The sequence below is a fragment of the Heptranchias perlo genome, unplaced genomic scaffold, assembly GCF_035084215.1.
Source record: "Heptranchias perlo isolate sHepPer1 unplaced genomic scaffold, sHepPer1.hap1 HAP1_SCAFFOLD_44, whole genome shotgun sequence".
Taxonomy (NCBI): domain Eukaryota; kingdom Metazoa; phylum Chordata; class Chondrichthyes; order Hexanchiformes; family Hexanchidae; genus Heptranchias; species Heptranchias perlo.
In genome coordinates, this window is record NW_027139453.1 from 3953193 (window position 1) to 3971669 (window position 18477).

Sequence of the window (18477 nt, forward strand, 5' to 3'; positions counted from 1 at the left end):
TACAGGTACAAGGCACTTGCTACCTTTAAGGTTGAAAGCAAAAATTGCAGGTAGGATGGGCAAAGATACCACGGCACTGTGGCACAGGAGGCCATTCAAGTCGGGGGAGTAAATGAATGTTGTCGTGGTCGGGGATATTATATTCAGGGGGATAGACACAGTTCTCTGCAGCCGCGACCGAGATTCCCGTGGGATGCGTTGCCAACCGTTTGCCAAGGTTATGGATATCTCCTCGCGGCTGGAGAATAACTTAGGGCATGAGGGGGAGGATTCATTTGCCGTGGTCCATGTAGGAGCCAACGACACAGGTAGAAAGAAGAATGAGGTTCTGCTGAGGCAATTTGAGGAGTTAGGGTTTGAATTAACAAACAGAATCTCAAAGGTGATAATCTCTGTAATACTACCTGAGCCACGTGCAGATTGGAATAGGGACAAACAGGTCAAAGAGTTAAATGCGTGGCTCAAAGAGTGATGTGGGAGACAAGGGTTTCAATTCATTGAACATTGGCAACTGTACGATTGAAAGAGGGAGCTGTTCCATTAACGCATCAAAAAATAAGTTCAAAGTTTAGGAAATGATAAAAAGTTAAAATTAAAGGCTCTTTATCTGAATGCACGGAGCTTCTTAATAAGAGAGACGAATTAGTTGCAAAAATAAAGATAAAATGGTTTGACCTAATCGCCATTGGAGAAACATGATTCAAGGTGACCAAGGTTCGGAATGAAATATTCCATGGAACTTGACGTTCCGAAAGCAGAGTAGCAAATGAAGGGGTGTCGATCTGATAATAAAGGATGACATGAGGACAGTGGAGAGAATGGATCTTGGTTCAGAAGAACAGGAAGTAGAATCAGTTTGGGTGGAAGAAAGATTTAACAAGGAGTAGAAAACACTGGTGGGAGTAGGAGGATTCGAGTCCAGGAGCAGGGATGTCTTACTGCTGTTATACAGGGAGTTGGTGAGACCACATCTGGAGTATTGTGTGCAGTTTTGGTCTCCTTATCTGAGGACGGATGTCCTTGCCATGGAGGGAGTGCAACGAAGGCTTACCAGACTGATTCCTGGGATGGCAGGACTGACGTATGAGGAGAGATTAGGTCGACTAGGCCTATATTCACTAGAGTTTAGAATAATGAGAGGTGATATCATCGAAACATATGAAATTCTAACAGAACTAGACAGACTAGATGTAGGGAGGATGTTCCCGATGGCTGGGGAGTCCAGAACCAGGGGTCACAGTCTCAGTATACGGGGTATGCCACTTAGAACCGGGATGACGTGAAATTGCTTCACTCAGAGTGTGGTGAACCTGTGGAATTCTCTACCACAGAAGGCAGTGGAGACTAAGTTATTAAATGTATTCAAGAAGGAGATCGGTATATTTCTTCATGCTAAATGGATCACGGGATATGGGGAAAATGCGGGAGCAGGGGACTGAGTTCGACGATCAGCCATGATCATTTTGAATGGCGGAGCAGGCCCGAAGGGCCGAATGGCCTACTCTTGCTCCTATTTTCTATGTTTCTATGTTTGTGTTTCGATGGATAGAGGATTGCTTAACGGACAGAAAACAGAGTGCAGAGATGAACGGGACATTTACAGGTTGGCAGGCTGTAACTAGTGGGGTGTCGAAAGGTCGGTGTTTGGGCCTCAGCTATTTACAATCTCTATTAATGACTTAGATGAAGGGGCCGAGTGTAATGCATCCAAGTCTGCTGATGATGCAAAGCTAGTTGGGAATGTAAGCTGTGAGGAGAATACAAAAAGTCTGCAAAGGGATATACACCGGTTAAGTGAGTGGGAAAGAAGGTGTTAGAAGGAGTACAATGTAGGGAAATGTGAGGTTACTCACTTTGGTAGGAAGAATAGAAAAACAGATTATTTTTTAAATGATGAGAATTTATTAGATGTTGGTGTTCACAGAGATTTGGATGTCCTCGTACAAGGAACTCGAAAATAAACATGTTGGTCCAGCAAACAATAAGCATGTTGGCCTTTATTGCAAGGGGGTTGGATTACAAGAGTAAGGAAATCTTACTGAAGTTGTGCAGGGCTTTAGTGAGTCTTCACCTGGAGCAATGTGTACAGTTTTGGTCTCCATAGCTGAGGAAGGATATTCTTGAAGGCGGTGCCAGAATTTTCACTTCATTGATTCCTGCGATGAGAGATGTTCCGCTGAGGAGAGATTGAGTTGAATGGGGCTGTACTCTCTGTAGATTAGAAGCATGAGAGGTGATCTCATTGAAAAACATAATATTCTGAGGGCGCTTGACGGGGTAGATGCTGAGAAGTTGATTCTCCTGGCTAGACAGCCTAGAACTAGGGGGCATACTTACAGAATAAGCGGACGGCCATTTATGACTGAAATGAGGAGGAATTTCTTCATTCAGAGGGCAGTGGATCTTTGGAATTCTCTCCCCGAGTAAATCAATAAAAGCTGCTCAAGTTGATCAGTGGAGAGGACTGAACTGAATCTTTCATCTACATCTTTGCATCTCAGGCAATTCAGGCGGCCATGTGTGTACACATTGATTGGTATGGGGTGCTCGCACTGAGACCGAGGACAATCCATTACATTGAATATGCCACCGAACTTTCTGACCATCCATTACGACCGCCTCATATTTAACAATATTCTTACCAGTTTCAAAATAATTACACGACGTTTCACTGTGAGGTAAGCAGCTGAAAGTTCGACAACTACAGCTCCGTAATTGAGCAAGTTTTAAAGTCATCTTGGCTGGCCTGAGTTCGGGTTTCACCTTGTCCACGGCACGGACATTCTGCGATTCAACTGGCTTGGTGATCAGTTAGATACCCTCCCACCGGGTGGCGCTATTCCACCGACGCTCCGCTCACAGAACTTGTCGGTTGAGCAGAGAAGGATATTCGGCGGGAAACGCGCTGCAAAATTATGGCAGGTGGAGATTAATGTGGGCAAGTGTGAGGTCATCCATGTTGGAACTAAGAAAGATAAATCGGGGGATATTCTAAATGGTGAGCAACTCGGAAAAGTAGAGGAGCACTTTCCTTTTATATATCCTCTCTGACTTGTGCCTCAATACTGGAGTTTACATATGCTGCAACACCATCGCCCTCTCTCTTGACACGGTCTGCTGTAAACAATTTACACCCTACCAGATAGGTATACCATTGATTGGAATCATTCCACCATGTCTCTGTAATGAAACTAATGTCCAATCTATGAACCGCTGCAATACCTTCCAGATCACCCATCTTAGTTATCAGACTTCTTCTATTAATGCAAGCGCAGCTTTTTTAGCTTTCTGATTTTTGTCTTTCTCATTTACTTTATCAATAATTTTAGTTTGTTGACCTCCCACTATTGGAATTAGACTCATTAAGCTTTGATTTGTGTTTTCACTGGTACACATAAAAGTTGCTCCAATTTAACTGGTGTTCTCTTACACTGACCGCAAACGCCCCCGCATCCAGGTTAAACCCTCCCCCATCATTCCAGCTATCTTGCCTGCCAACACCTCTCACCCCAACCACCTCGCACCACCGTTATACAGGTAGAGGCCATCCGGTTTGTAAAGGCTCCCCCTATTGCAAAAGACCACAAGACCATAAGACCATAAGAGATAGGATCAGGAGTAGGCCATTCGTCCCCTCGACCATGCTCCGCCATTCTATCAGATCATGGCTGATCTGATTTTTACCTCAACTCCACTTTCCTGCCTATTGTCCATATCCTTTGAATCCCTTGCTGATCAAAAATTTGTCTCACTCAGCCTTGAATAGGTTCAATGACTCGGCCTTCACAGCTTTTTGGGGTAAAAAATTCCAAAGATTCACGACCCTCGGGGAGAAGAAATCACTGCTCATTTCCGTCTTAAACGGGCGACCCCTTATTCTGAGACTATGCCCCCTAATTTTAGATTCCCCCATGAGGGGTAACATCCTCTCAGCATCTACCCTTTCGAGTCCCCTCAGAAACTTGTAGGTTTCAATAAGATCTCCTCTCATTCTTCTAAACCCTAATGAGTTCACACCCCACCTGTTCAATCTTTCCTCATAGGACAACCCTTCCATATCCCGAATCAACCTAGTGAACCTTCTCTGAACTGCCTCCAATGTAAGTATGTCCTTCCTTAAATAAGGGCACCAGAACTGTTCGCACTACTCCAGGTGTTATCTCACCAGCACCCTGTACAGTTGTAGCATGATCTCCCTGCTTTTACACTCCATCCCCCTCGAAATAAAGGCCAACATTCCGTTTGCCTTCCGGATTACCTGCTGCACGTGTATGTTGATTTTTTCTGTTTCATGGGCGAGGACACACAGAACCCTCTGTAGCGCAGCATTTTGTAGGATTTCTCCATTCAAATAATATTTTGCTATTTGACTTTTCCTCCCAAAGTGGATGACTTCACGTTTTCCGACATTATATTCCATCTGCCAATTTTTTGCCCATTCACTTAACCTGTCAATATCCCTTTGCAGACACTTTGTGTTCTCATCGCAACTTGATTTTCCACCTATCTTTGTATCATCAGCAAATTTCCCTACAAGACACTCTGTTCCTTCATCCAAGTCATTGATATATTTTGCAAATAGTTAAGGCCCCAGCACTGAGCCCTGCGGCACCCAAAAGGTACAGATTGACATTTTCAAAATGACCCTTTTGATCCCGACTCTTTGTTTTCTGTTAGTTAGCCAATCCTCTATCGATGCCAATATATTACCTCCAACACCATGAGCTCTTATCTTGTGCAGCAATCTTTTATATCGCACCTTATCGAATGCCTTTTGGAAATCCAAATACACTGCATCCATTGCTTGCCCTTTATCCACCCTGCCCGTTACTTCCTCTAGGAACTCTAATAAATTTGTCAGGCACGATTTCCCCTTCATAAAACCATGTTGACTCTTCTTGATTGTATTATGAGTCTCCAAAAGTCCTGCTACTACTTCCTTAATAATGGATTCTAGCATTTTCTCAATTACAGATGTAAGGCTAACTGGTCTTTCGTTACAATTTTCTTTCTCACTTCCTTCTTGAATAGGGGTGTTACGTTTGCGGTTTTCCATTCCGCTGGGACCTTTCCAGAATCTCCTGAATTCTGGAAGATTACAACCAATGCATCCACTATCTCTGTAGCCACTTCCTTTAACATCCTAGGATACAAGCCATCAAGTCTAGCGGACTTGTCAGCCTTTAGACCCATTAGTTTACCTAATACTTTTTCTCCAGTGATAGTGATTGTTTTTAGTTCCTCCCTCTCCTTTGCCCCTTGATTTTCAACTACTATTGTTGTAATATTAGTATCTTCTACTGTGAAAACAGATCCAACATTTCTGTTCAATTCCTCTGCCATTTGCTTGTTTTCCATTATTTCTTCGCCAGTCTCATCCTCGAAGGGACCAATGTTTAATTTAGCTACCCTCTTCCTTTTTATTTACTTGTGGAAGCTTTTACTGTCAGTTTTTATGTCTTGATAGTTTACTCTCATAATTTATTTTCTCCCTCTTTATTATTCCTTTAGTCATCCTTTGCTGGTTTTTAAAGTTTTCCCAATCTTCTGGCTTACCAGTAATCTTTGCCATGCTGTATGCTTTTTCTTTTAAACTGATACCATCTATAACTTCCTTCATTAGCCTTGGTTGGTTCACCATTTTTGTGGAGTCTTTCGTCCTAACAGGGATATATTTTTGTTGCGAGTCTCAAAGTATCTTTTTTAAATGTTTGCCACTGCTTTTCCACCATCCTACCATCAAATCTATTTACCCAATCCACTTCAGCCAATTCCGCCCTCATTCCTTTATAATTGCCCTTCTTTAAGTTCAATACAATAGTTTCAGACATAGGAACATAGGAACATCGGAACACGAGTAGGCCATTCAGCCCCTCGTGCCTGCTCCGCCATTTGATAAGATCATGGCTGATCTGTGATCGAACACCATATACCTGCCTTTGGCCCATATCCCTAAATACATTTGTTTGACAAAAAGCTATCTATATCAGATTTAAATTTAGCAATTGAGATAGTATCAATTGCCGTTTTCGAAAGTGAGTTCCAAACTTCTACAAGACTTTCTGTGCAGAAATGTTTTCTAATCTCGCTCCTGAAAGGTCTGACTCTAATTTATAGACAGTGCTCCCGACTCCTAAAATCCCCAACCAGCGGAAATAGTTTCTCTCTATCCACCCTATCCGTTCCCCTTAATATCTTATAAACTTCGATCAGATCACCCCTTAACCTTTGAAACTCTGGAGAATACAACCCAAATTTGTGTCATCCCTCCTCGTAACTTAACCCTTGAAGTCCGGGTATCATTCTAGTAAACCTACGCTGCACTCCCTCCAAGGCCAATATGTCCTACCGAAGGTGCGGTTCCCAGAACTGCTCACAGTACTCCAGATGCGGTCTAACCAGGTTTTTTTTTATAGCTGCAGCATAACTTCTGCCCCCTTGTACTCTAGTCCTCTAGATATAAAGGCCAACATTCCATTTGACTTCTTGATTATTTTCTGCACCTGTTCATGTCACTTCAATGATCGATGTCCCTGAACCCCGAAGTCCCTTTGGACATCCACTGTTTTTTTCACTTTTTACCATTTAGAAAGTACCCTGTTCTATCCTTTTTTGATCCAAAGTGGATGACCTCGCATTTGTCTGCACTGAATTCCATTTGCCACAGTTTTGCCCATTCACCTAATCTATCAATATCACTTTGTAATTTTATGTTTTCATCTACACTGATTACAATGCAACCAATCTTTGTGTCATCGGCAAATTTAGATATGAGACTTTCTATGCCTTCATCTCAGTCGTTAATAAATATTGTGAATAATTAAGGCCACAAGGCAGATGCCTGCGGGACTCCACTTGTCATAATGTCACTCTTTAGTGTTTTTATTTTCTTCATTATTGTTGCTTTACTTATGTTAATTTTATCGAGTTCCTGTCCCCGATTCAATATCAGTTTTCTTGGGATTTCCGGCAGGCTATCCTCTTTTTCAACTGTCAATATCGACGCAAAGTAATTGTTCAACATGCCCGCCATTTCCCCATTGTCAATGACAATATCCCCACTTTCAGTTTTCAAGGGGCCAACACTGCTCCTGACCACCCTCTTATTCCTAATATAACTATTAACGTTCTTCGTATTGCTTTTGATATGCCTTGCAAGTTTCATGTCATACTTTCTTTTTGCAGCCCTTACTATCTGCTTTGTGACCCTTTGTTGATCTTGGTATCTGTCCCATTCGCCAGGATCTGTACCATTTTATGTCTTTTTGTCTGAACTTTCCTTATGCCTTATACTGTCCCTTACCTCTTTTGTTGTCCATGGCTGTTTTTTTTGGCAAGTAGAGTTCTTTCACCTCAGGCGTATAAACCAATTCTGTATCACGTTAAATGTTTCTTTAAACATTTCCCACTGATCATCAGACGTTTTACCCATGAACAGATTTGCCCAGTTTACTGTGAAAAGTCTCTGTCTCATCCCATTGAAGTCGGCCTTGCCCAAGTCTAAAATCTTAGCAGCTGACTCACTTTTTCCCTTTCAAACACTACATTGAACTCCATCATGTCATGATCACTATTGGATAGATGTTCACGCACAGTTAAGCCGTTAACTAAATCTGGTTCATTACTCATTACTAAATCGAGTATGGCTTGCCCCCTTGTTGCCTTTAGGACATACTGCTGTTGAAAACTATCCCGGACACTCTCAAGAAATTCACTACCTTTCTGACAGTTGCTAGTCTGCTTTTCCCAATCTATGTGAAGGTTGAAGTCCCCCATTAAGACCACTATGCCTTTCTTACACGCTTGTCGAATCTCTGCATTTATACAATCTAGCACTTCAGAGCTGCTGCCAGGGCCCCTGTGTACAACTGCAACTATAGTCTTAGATCATATCCTATTTCTCCATTCAACCCATAAGGTCTATGTTGGCTGCTTACCTGTCGTTATATCCCCCTTTATCATTGAAGTGATTTCATCTCTAATCATTAAGGCTACTCCTCCCCATCATCCATTTACCCTATCTCTCATGTAGACCTTATAACCTGGTATAATTAGTCCCAATCCTGACCATCCTGCAGCCAAGTCTCAGTAATATCTATCATGTCATACCCTCCAATTTGAATTTGAACCTGTAGTTAATTAAATTTATTCCTTATACTCCGTGCATTTGTAAATAGAACTCTTAGTTGGGCCACACACCCTAGCCTGACCTTCAGCTTTGCTGCCTTACGCCTTCTAGTTCTTATTTTATCTGTCGTGCCTCAAGTACACTTTCTTTCTGCTGCTCTACGCTTTTCCCTTTCACTTGTTCTTGAACAACTGTTTGTACTATTTCTATTGTAAATTTCCCCTGGATCTTCCCCTCTCTTGCTGCTCTCAACTTTATTCCCTTCTGACTCCCCGTTCAGGTTCCCATCCCCCTGCCACTCGAGTTTAAACCTTCCCCAACAGCACCAGCAAACACCCCCGCGAGGATATTGGTCCCGTTCCTGCTCGGGTTTATCCGTCCCGTTTGTACAGTTCCCAACTTCGCCAGAACCGGACCAAATGTCCCATGAATCTAAATGCCTCCCTCCTACACCATCCCTGCAGCCACGCATTCATCCTGTCTATTCTCCTGTTCCTATACTCACTAGCACGTGGCACTGGTAGTAATCCTGAGATCGTTACCTTTGAAGTCCTGCTTTTAATTTATCTCCTAACTCATTAAATTCACCTTGCAGAACCTCATCCCTTTATTTACCTATGTCGTTCGTACCAATATGGACCACGACTATTGGCTGTTCACCCTCCCCCTCCAGAATGCCCTGCAGCCGCTCCGTGACATCCTTGACCCGAGACCCAGGGAGGCAACATACCTTCCTGGAATCACGTTTCCGGCCGCAGAAACGCCTCTCTGTTGCCCTTACAATTGAATCCCCTATCACTATAGCCCTGCCACACTTCTTCCTCCCCTCCTGTGCAGCAGAGCCACCCGTGGTGCCCCGAACTTGGCGCTTGCTGCTTTCCCCTGATAAGCCATCTCCCCCAACAGTATCCAAAGCAGAATATCTATTTGAGAGGGAGATGGCCCCAGAGGACTGCTGCTCTACCTGCCTAGTCCTTTTACTCTGCCTGGTGGTCATCCATTGCCTTTCTGCCTGTGAAATCTTTAACTGCGGTGTGACCACCTCACTGAACGTGCTATCCACGATAGTTTCAGCATCGCGGATGCTCTACAGTGAACCCACCCGCAGCTCCAGCTCCGAAATACGGTTAGCCAGTAGCTGCAGCTGGACACACTTCCTGCACACATGGTCGCCAGGGACACTGGTAGTGTCCATGACTTCCCACATAGTGCAGGTGGAGCATATCACGAGTGCGAGCTGTGCTGCCATGACTTGCCTTAGACTCTCAGACTCTCCTTCCGCTTTCGGTCTCTCCTTTTATACTGTGCTCACCTCTCGGACTCTCCTGTCTCACCTGTGACGTTGCACAGTTCCTTTCTCTTGTTGCAGGTCTGTTGCTGCTTTTATTCCCTAATCTCAGTCTTCAAAGCTCAGGTCCACTGTCGCTCTGTGGAAAAAGTTAGGAAAAGCAAGGCAAAGCAGCACCTCCTTCCCCCACTTCACCGAACTCCCACCCTTACCAAACGCTCAGCAAGCCACTCTGTCCTGCCGCACTCCTTGCTGTCGCACTGACATGCCCCTGTATTTCTACAGTTTGTGACTCAGATGAGTCAGCCCTGCCCCACCTTCAGGTTCCAGTTTAATCTAGCTAACCAATTTACTTACTACAGCAGCTCTCTCTGCTGAAGCCTGACAGAAACTTAAAAATGTACACTTTAAAATTGAACTTAACCAGTTGAAAGCAGGACCCAAGATCCTCGCTCTCAAACTGGATGTGAAATTCTATCATGTTGTGATCACTGCTTCCCAAGGGATCTTTCACTTTGAGATCGTTAATTTATCCTGTTTCGTTAGCCATTGCCAGATCCAAAATGGTCTGCTCCCTGATTGGTACCCCGACGTATTGGTCTAAGAACCAGTCGCGAATACACTCTGTCAACTGCTGCTCAGGGCTATTTTGCCAATTTGATTTGTCCAATCTATGTGAAACATGAAATCGCCCATGATTTTTGCATTACATTTTTTTAGAAGCCCCCCTTAGTTCCTGATTAGTATTGTGCCCTGCAGTGTCGTTACTGTTAGCGGGCCTATATACTACTCACACCAGCGATTTCTTTCCCTTGTAATTTCTTACCTCCACCCAAATAGTTTCGAAACCTTGATCTTCTGAGCGAAGATCATTTCTCAATATTATACCAAATTCATCCTTTATTAACAGAGCCTGCCCACCACCTTTACCTTTTTTCCTATCCTTCCTAAATGTTAAATAACCCTGAATATTTAGCTCCCAACCGAGGTCACCTTGCAACCACGTCGCGAAAATGACCACGAGATCATACCCATTTGTTTCTATTTGTGCCGTCAATTCTTCGATCTTATTACGAATGCTGCATGCATTCAGATAAAGAAACTTTCAATTTGTCTTTTTTACCATTCTTTCCTACCCAGGCCCCATTTGCTAGTGCACTCTTATGTTTGTATGCTCTGTCCCTTCCTGACACACTCTGTTTATCTTTACCCCCATCGCTTTCCTGTACTACTTCCTTGTCTTTTCTTTTTATTAATCTAAACTTCATCCCACCTGAGCCCTCCGCCACTCTATTTAGTTTAAAGCCTTCTCTACCGCCCTTTTTATTCGGTTTGCCAGAACATTGGTCCCAGCTTGGTCCAGGTGAAGCCCGTCCTAACGGAACAGCTCCCTCTTTCCCCAGTATTGGTGCCAGTGCTCCAGGAACCTAAACCCACTTCTCCCACACCAATCTTTGAGCCACGCATTCTTCTCTCTGATCTGATTTAATCTGTGCCAATTTGTTCGTGGCTCATGTCATAATCCAGAGATTATCACCTTTGTAGTTCTGCTTTATAATTCAGTCTATAGCTGCTCAAACTCCCTCAGCATAACCTCTTTCTTAGTCCTACCTATGTCGTTGGAGTGCCACTGTTTGAGGAAACGAAAGCCTGAGTCCCGACCCCAGAGCCTTCGCCACGCGTTGGTGCCGAATTACCCTGTGTTTCTCTGCACTAGCACGTGGCTCAAATTTGTCCAAGTGCTCAGTCACTCTGTCCCTATTAACAGATTCTGGTAATTTTCCCACAACTGACTTTAGAGCGGCAGGTATATCGTGATATAGTTTCTATCTCCCACCCTTCTCAAATATTGGAGAGTCCATTGTAATTTTCCAATCCAACAGCACAATTAATGAATAATGAGATTTTGAAGACTATTTACGAAAACAGCTGCAATTTCCTCAATTACTTCATTCCAGACCATGGAGACAAATTCTTCATAACGATTTTTTGTCGGAGTGATATTACAGATGGATTCAATTCAGAGGTATGAATGTCCCAGACAATCTTTCTGAAGTTGAATCTCGGCAGGTACTTTGTTACCCTTGGTGGAACCACAGCCTCAATTGTCACTTTCACTGGTCTGTTCTGCGATCCGTGGACCTGGTCGAACGAGAGACTCTATTATCAATTGCACTGGTCTGTACTGTAATCCGGGGACCGGGTTGAACGACAGCCTCTATTGTCACTTGCACTGGTCTATTATTCGATCTCGGGATCGCTGCCATCACTTCCCTTTGAGGTCGGATTGTGTCCCTTGTTGCATCCTGTACTTGGAAGGTACATTTGTTTTTTAGGCATAATCGAACAAGATAAAGTTGTCCGTTGCTGCTCATTTCTAACCCTTTGCCCCTTGCGGACATTGTTGGAGTTTCCCCAAATGGTGTTGGACTGTGGAAGTTGTCGATGACAGACATGGGTTTTGCAGCGATGGAAAGTCTGTTGACCATGTGATCGGTTCAGCTGGGGTTTGTGAAACGAAATTGCTGCAACTTGGTCGAGTTCAAACCTGCCAAGTTCCCTTGTGTGATGATGTTTGACAGCAGAGTTTTGCTGCAATCTGTTGTCACGACCTCCAGTCTGAGAATAAAATCTGACAACTCCGAACGATTTCCGACCACCACCTGGTCCACTCCCCTCTCCTGCTCACGGGTCCAAACCCAGCCAGTTGAGATCACCCTTCGGGGTCCCCATTTTGCATTGACGCATTTTGAGCTGGCTTAATTTTCACTGCTCCGCACTGAATAAGTATCTCCCAATTTATAGTTGACAATTTATTACTTACTTGCAATCTATATTCTTACGTTTTCTTTCCATTATGTCATTTGCCCTTCTGACTTACAACTGATTGTAATTATTTATAACATATTATCTCGCTTTGTTTTGGCTAATGTTCATCAATGGAATTAAAAATCCTTGGTGCTGCGCCGGGTTTACACTGCTCCTCTGGCGAACTTACGGTGTCAGAGAGGGTGCAGTTCCGAGTAAATTCACAGAGAATATCTTCGATTCATTCCTTCCTCTTTACTGGGAATGTTTATTTGTTATTATTTACTCAGCACTCTCATATACTCTCATAAGATGTATGTTTCACACAAAATACTGTGAAATTGGCTCTTTTGCTGTAACCTGTTGTGTGATTCACTGTTTCTGTTTCTTTCCCTTTCACAGCTAACGTGATGACGATTGTGATCCTGTCCCGAGGAAAGTGCGGTCTCTCGAAATGTGTCACTCGCTACCTGGTGGCCATGGCAGCGGCGGATCTATTGGTCATTATCAATGACGTAATATTGTTTCGGATTAAGGAGTATTATTTCCCGACTAACTTCCTGTTCCTCACCCCTGTGTGCTCTTTCCAAACTGCCCTTAACCATGCTGTCTCAGACATTTCTGTCTGGTTAACAGTCGCTTTCACTTTTGATCGTTTCATAACCATTTGTTGCCAGAAGCTGAGGACTAAATATTGCACCGAGAAAACTGCAGCCGTGGTTATAGGAACTTTGTGCCCGCTGTTCTGTTTAAAAAACATCCCTTGGTACTTTGCATTTGAACCATACTTTATATTGGAGAACGTACCCTGGGGCTGTATTGTAAAACCAGACTTTTATCCTTCAGCTGCATGGGTCGCATTTACATGGATTCACCGCTGTTTGACTCCACTGCTCCCAATATTCCTGATATTGCTGCTCAATTCTCTGACTGTAGGAAACATTTTGGTTGCCAGTAGAGTCCGCAGGAGGCTCAGGGGCAGCAAGAGTGATGCGAATCACAATGATCCGGAGATGGAGAACCGAAGAAAATCCATCATCTTACTCTTTGCGATATCCGGCAATTTCATACTGCTATGGATGACGTATGTTTTATATTTCCTATCAATGCAAATTACGAACAGTTATTATTCCACAGGTTTCAATGACCCGATGTTTATCGCAGATCAAACCAGCTACATGCTCCTGCTTTTGAGCTGCTGCACAAACACGTGTATTTATGCAGTGACCCAGACTAAATTCAGAGAGGAGCTGAAGAATGGTGTGAAATACCCTCTCAAATTAATATTTATATTCGTTAAACTAGGACAATAGCGGCAGAATTCCCAGCATTAGAACTGTATTCCGTCTCATATCCCATCCTGTGCTCCTCGATTGGTTTCGTGGGTCCAAACAGGCGGGCTCTGCTTCCGGACGTTTCCCAAACACAACACTGGGAAATATGTGACACAGACCGCATGTTCCATACATTGGAACATAGGAACAGGAGGAGGTCATTCAGCCCCTCGAGCCTGTTCCTTCATTAAATGAAATCAGGGCTGATCTGTATCCTAACTCCATTGATCCACCTTGGCTCAATATCCTTTAATACCCTTTGCTGCACAAATCTCAGGTTTAAAGCTGTTAATTTAGCAAACAACTATTGCTTTTTGTGCGAGCTAGTTCCACACTTCTACCGCTCCTTTCCTAACTGATATCCTGAATGAATTGGCTCTGATTCAATTATTTTGCCCCCCTGTCATAGACTCTTCCACCAGCGAAAAATGTTTATCTCGATCTACTGCATCAATTCCATTCAAAATCCGAAAAAAATCTCAATCAAATCACCACTTAACCTTCTGCGCCTGTGTGAGAGCTCAAAGAGGATCTGCCAACATCTGCCAACATCGCGCCTGTGCGAGAGTCCCAGTTCCCCCTCCCTATATAAACGTTCTGATGTTGCTTTACTCTGTATGCACAACCTCCCTTAGACTCATTATCGTTTAATTTCTTAAATGCTCCTAATAACGCTTGCTGCGTTCCTTTACGTTGATCAATTATCTTCCCTTTGTCTCCAAACAAATCCCTTGCATTCTGTTCTTTTCATAACTCGCATTTTGTTCCATATTGTCACCCAGTAACATTGACCACTTGGCCCTTTATAACATGTTATTAGATCAGACCTCTCTGTTTATTCACGGATCTCTTTTTATGCAATACCCAATTATTTCCTATTGGAGAATGTTTAAGTTGTACTTCACTCATGTCTTAATTTTTGCCACTCTCTGTGCACATTTATCTCCTGGAAATGTCACTCCAGAGTTTATAACCTTTTCTTTAATCTTATTTTGTTACAACCTCCATGTTTATAACTGGAACCTCTGTCAGTGATGTCACCCATTCAGCCTTTAACCTGTTCTTTATCCATTTGGTATTTAGCCGGCCCCACAGCTGGACCCGTTGAATTTCCCTTCATTCCAGCCGATTAAATGGGGCCAGTTCTAATTTCAGGCGGGTCATTTCCTGTACAGTATCATTATCTTAAAAGCCCCCTTTCTTTATAAAGAAAGGTGGCATCATTGGGTATTACATTTCACTTTTGTCAGCAAATCTCTGCCGGTGTGTTTCTCCCATTCCGCTATCGATTGTAGTGCTATTCTACCGTTCGCTCCTTTTAACATTTATTCCTTTAAAGTGTCAGCCTTGGCTCAGCGGTTGAATTCTCGATTCTGAGCCAGACGGTTATTTTGTCAAAACGCAATCCAGAGATTCGAGCAGTTAATCTAGGCTGACACTTCAGTGCAGTGCTGAGGGTGTGCTGCATTGTCGGAAGTGTCACACTCCAGGGCCAAGTCTGTGAAAGATTTTGCTGGGAAGGGTGTCCCCATTCGAAAAGCCTTATTCAACAGACAGTCTGGTAGGTTAAAGATAAGACAGCTACGAGGATCTGAAAATCTGTGATGAGCTGTTGTGAACATCAGATGCTGTAATACACCATGGGAAAGTACCAGTTGCCTCTTTTGCACCAGCGAGAAGGATATAAAACCAACTAATTTAGTAATTTCGAAGTAATCTGTTTGGGAAGATTCTAAGATGGAAATTAAGAAGCTCCTCCATGAGATTAGTTACTTTGAAACAAAAAACTGTTCCGCGTGTCGAGACTACTTTTTTCAGTGAAAGACAAATGGAGGAGGAGGATTGTGTAGAACAGAATTGATGTTGTCGAATGGAGCAGCGTGACAATCTCAATCACAGCAAAAACTCAGCGCAAATTTCTTCCAGAAGACGTCCTTCTGTTCACCTGCTCAAATCTCCCTTCAGGTTTCAGTAGTGTTGCGGTTTTCACGTTCTCCTTACACACGGGAGTTACCCATTCAATCCCAAGCGGAAATAAATTTTTGAACATGTTTTAGATTAACCTCCAGGAGCGAATTCCTTCTCCTTTGAAAAAACGGCGAGAATTGACTGTTTCCTCATGCATTACAAGGTCGTCCGTTCACTTCACTAAATCCTTGGGAACATAGGATCAAGAGTGGCCCATTCAACCTCTCCAGGCTGTTCCGCCATTCAATTTGATCATGGCTGATCTGTATCTTATCTCCATCAACCCGACTTGGTTCCGTAACCTTTAATACCCATGCTTATCAAAAATCTATCCATCTGAGTTATGGCATTTTCAATGGACCTCTCCTCAACAGCTTTTGGCGGGAGAGAGTTCCAGATTTGCATTTTCCATTGCATGAAGCAGTGATTTCTGACATCACCCCTGAATGGTCAGGCTCTAATTGTCAGTTCTTCCTTCTTGTTCCGGACTTCCCCAACAAAGGAAATAATTTCCCTTGTCTACCCTCTCAACTCCTTCAATCACCTTAAACGCCACGATTAGATCAGCCCTTAATCTTCTATATTCATGGGAATACAAAACTAGCCTTTGCAAAATGTCCTCACAATTTAACTCTTTTCGACCAATATAATTCTGGTGATCATTCTGAGCTGCACTCCCTCCAAGGCCAATATATCCTTCCTGAGGTGCCGTGCCCGGAACTGAATACAGTATTCTAAATGGGGTATACGCAGAGCATTATATAACACGAACACAAATTCGAATCCATTGTATTCCAGATGCCCTGAGATAAAGCCCGATTTTCCATTGGCCTTTTAAGTTATTTGTTGTTCCTGTCCACTAGGTTTTCGTGAATTCTGTACTTGGACCCCTAACTCTCTGCTGCTGCACGGTTCCAATTTGTCACCATTTAGAAAACACTCTAACCTATCGTTCTTCGGGTCAAAGTGGATGGCTTCACACATTGAACTCCATCTATCGCTGTTTTGCTCATTTACTTACTAGATCAATGTTCCTTCGCTAGAAGATTTGAATTAAAAATTTCTTCCCTAAGGATAAAGCTGTGTTTCTGCTCCCTCGTGTTTTACTTTCCCGCTCCTCTTTCATTCGGTGTAAAGCCCAGAGGAAGGAAAGAAAGAAGGATAGATGGGATGGAAAGATCTCTCTCCCCAACGTGATCTTCATTCAATCTTCAGTCCAATAAAATTGCGGGAACAATTCCAATTGTCCGTCTTAATTTCAATAAAATATAAACAATGCGGGGAGACAGGACAGAAAGCATTGACAAGAAAAGGGCACAAGGCTTATATCATGTAAAAATCGTTGCAATGATGCATCAAACGTTTACATGGTAACAATGCGGATGGGATTCGAACCCACGCATGCATAGCATGTCTCTCCTCATAATTTAACCTTTGAATCCCTGGTAACATTTTAGTGATTCTGCGCTGCACTCCTTCTAAAGCCAACATGTCCTTTCTTAGGTGCAGTGCACAGTACTGTACAGAGTACTCTAGATGTGATCTAACGAGGGCTTTTTATAAATGTAGCAAAACTCCGTCCCCTGTCTTTATATTCTAGCCCGCCAGACATAAGGGATCACATCGCATTCGCCTTTTTGATTATTTTGTTGGACCTGACTACTACATTTTAGTGATCTGTGCACAGTCACACCAAGATCTCTTTGGAGCTCCACTGATCCTAACTTTTCACGAAGAAAACAATATTTGGATCCATTTTTTGGTCCAAAATGGATGACCACGCACATACCTGTGTTGAAATCCACCTGTCACAGATTTGCCCACGCACTTGCTCCATCAATGTCTCTTTGTAATGTTATCCTCCCGTACACAGTACCTCCTAGGCCATCCATCCTTGTTTCGTCGGAAATCTTGGATATATGACTGTCTTTTTTGTTATCAAACTCATTAATAAACATATTGAATAGTTCAGGCCCCGGCACAAATCCCTGTGGGAGAGCACGAGTCACTTCATTCCAATAAGAGTACATACTCATTATCCCTCCGCTCTGTCTTCTACCGCCTCACCAATCGCCTAAGCAGGTCACTGATTAGCTTCAATTCCATGAGCTTTAATTTCAGCTAATAGTCTCTGATGGGGAACCATATCAAATGCCTTCTGGAACGTCCACATAAGCTACATCCATACCCATTCCTCTGTCAACTACTTCAGATGATTCCTCAAGATATTCAGTTAGCTTTGGTAGACATGACCTACCGTTTACAATTCCAGGTTGGCTCTCTCTAATCAACTTAAATGTCTCTGAGTGTTCAGCCACACTGTCCTTAATTATATATTCCAATACCTTCCTCACATTAGATGTTAGACCAACGGGTCTATAATTTCCTGGTTTCTTCCTCAAAATCGTCTTTAAAAAATTAGTTCCATTTGCAATTTTCCAATTTAAAGAGACAATTCCTGAATGGAGGGAACTTTGGAAGATTATGGCGACATCATCTGCAATTTCCTCACCAATTCCTTGAATGCCTTGGGGTGGAACCCATCAAGTCCCTGGGATTTATCAACCTTTAGTGCCATTATTTTGTCTAATACTCTTTGCTTGCTTTTTCCTGTCGGCCTATGTTATCGCTCATCTATTGTGGTGACCATGGGTGTTTTTTTTGTTGCAGCGCTTGCTCCTTAGGGTTATTTACTGGCCTGTAATGAGCTAAATTATTTTTAACACCTTCCACTGCTCATCTGTAGTTTTACCCAAAAGCAGTTATGACCAGTTTGCTGTCTTCATTCCCTGTCTCATCCAGTTAAAGTTACCTCACCATAATCTAGAATCTTAGTTGCAGTTAAGTTTCTCCTTTTCAATCCTAATATTGAATTCGATCACATTATGACCAATGTTAGATAAATGTTGACTTGCTGTTAGATTATTAACTATATCTGGCACTTTACTCAT

At 43.0% G+C, this 18477-nt stretch overlaps 1 protein-coding gene across 1 annotated transcript; it reads left to right on the top strand.

The window, feature by feature from the left end:
• Positions 1-193: 193 nt before the first annotated feature.
• LOC137312887 (probable G-protein coupled receptor 139) lies at positions 194-13537 on the top strand. Its single transcript, XM_067979265.1, has 2 exons — positions 194-308; positions 12627-13537. The coding sequence occupies exons 1-2, from the start codon at positions 194-196 to the stop codon at positions 13535-13537; spliced, it is 1026 nt and encodes a 341-aa protein (XP_067835366.1).
• Positions 13538-18477: the final 4940 nt, after the last annotated feature.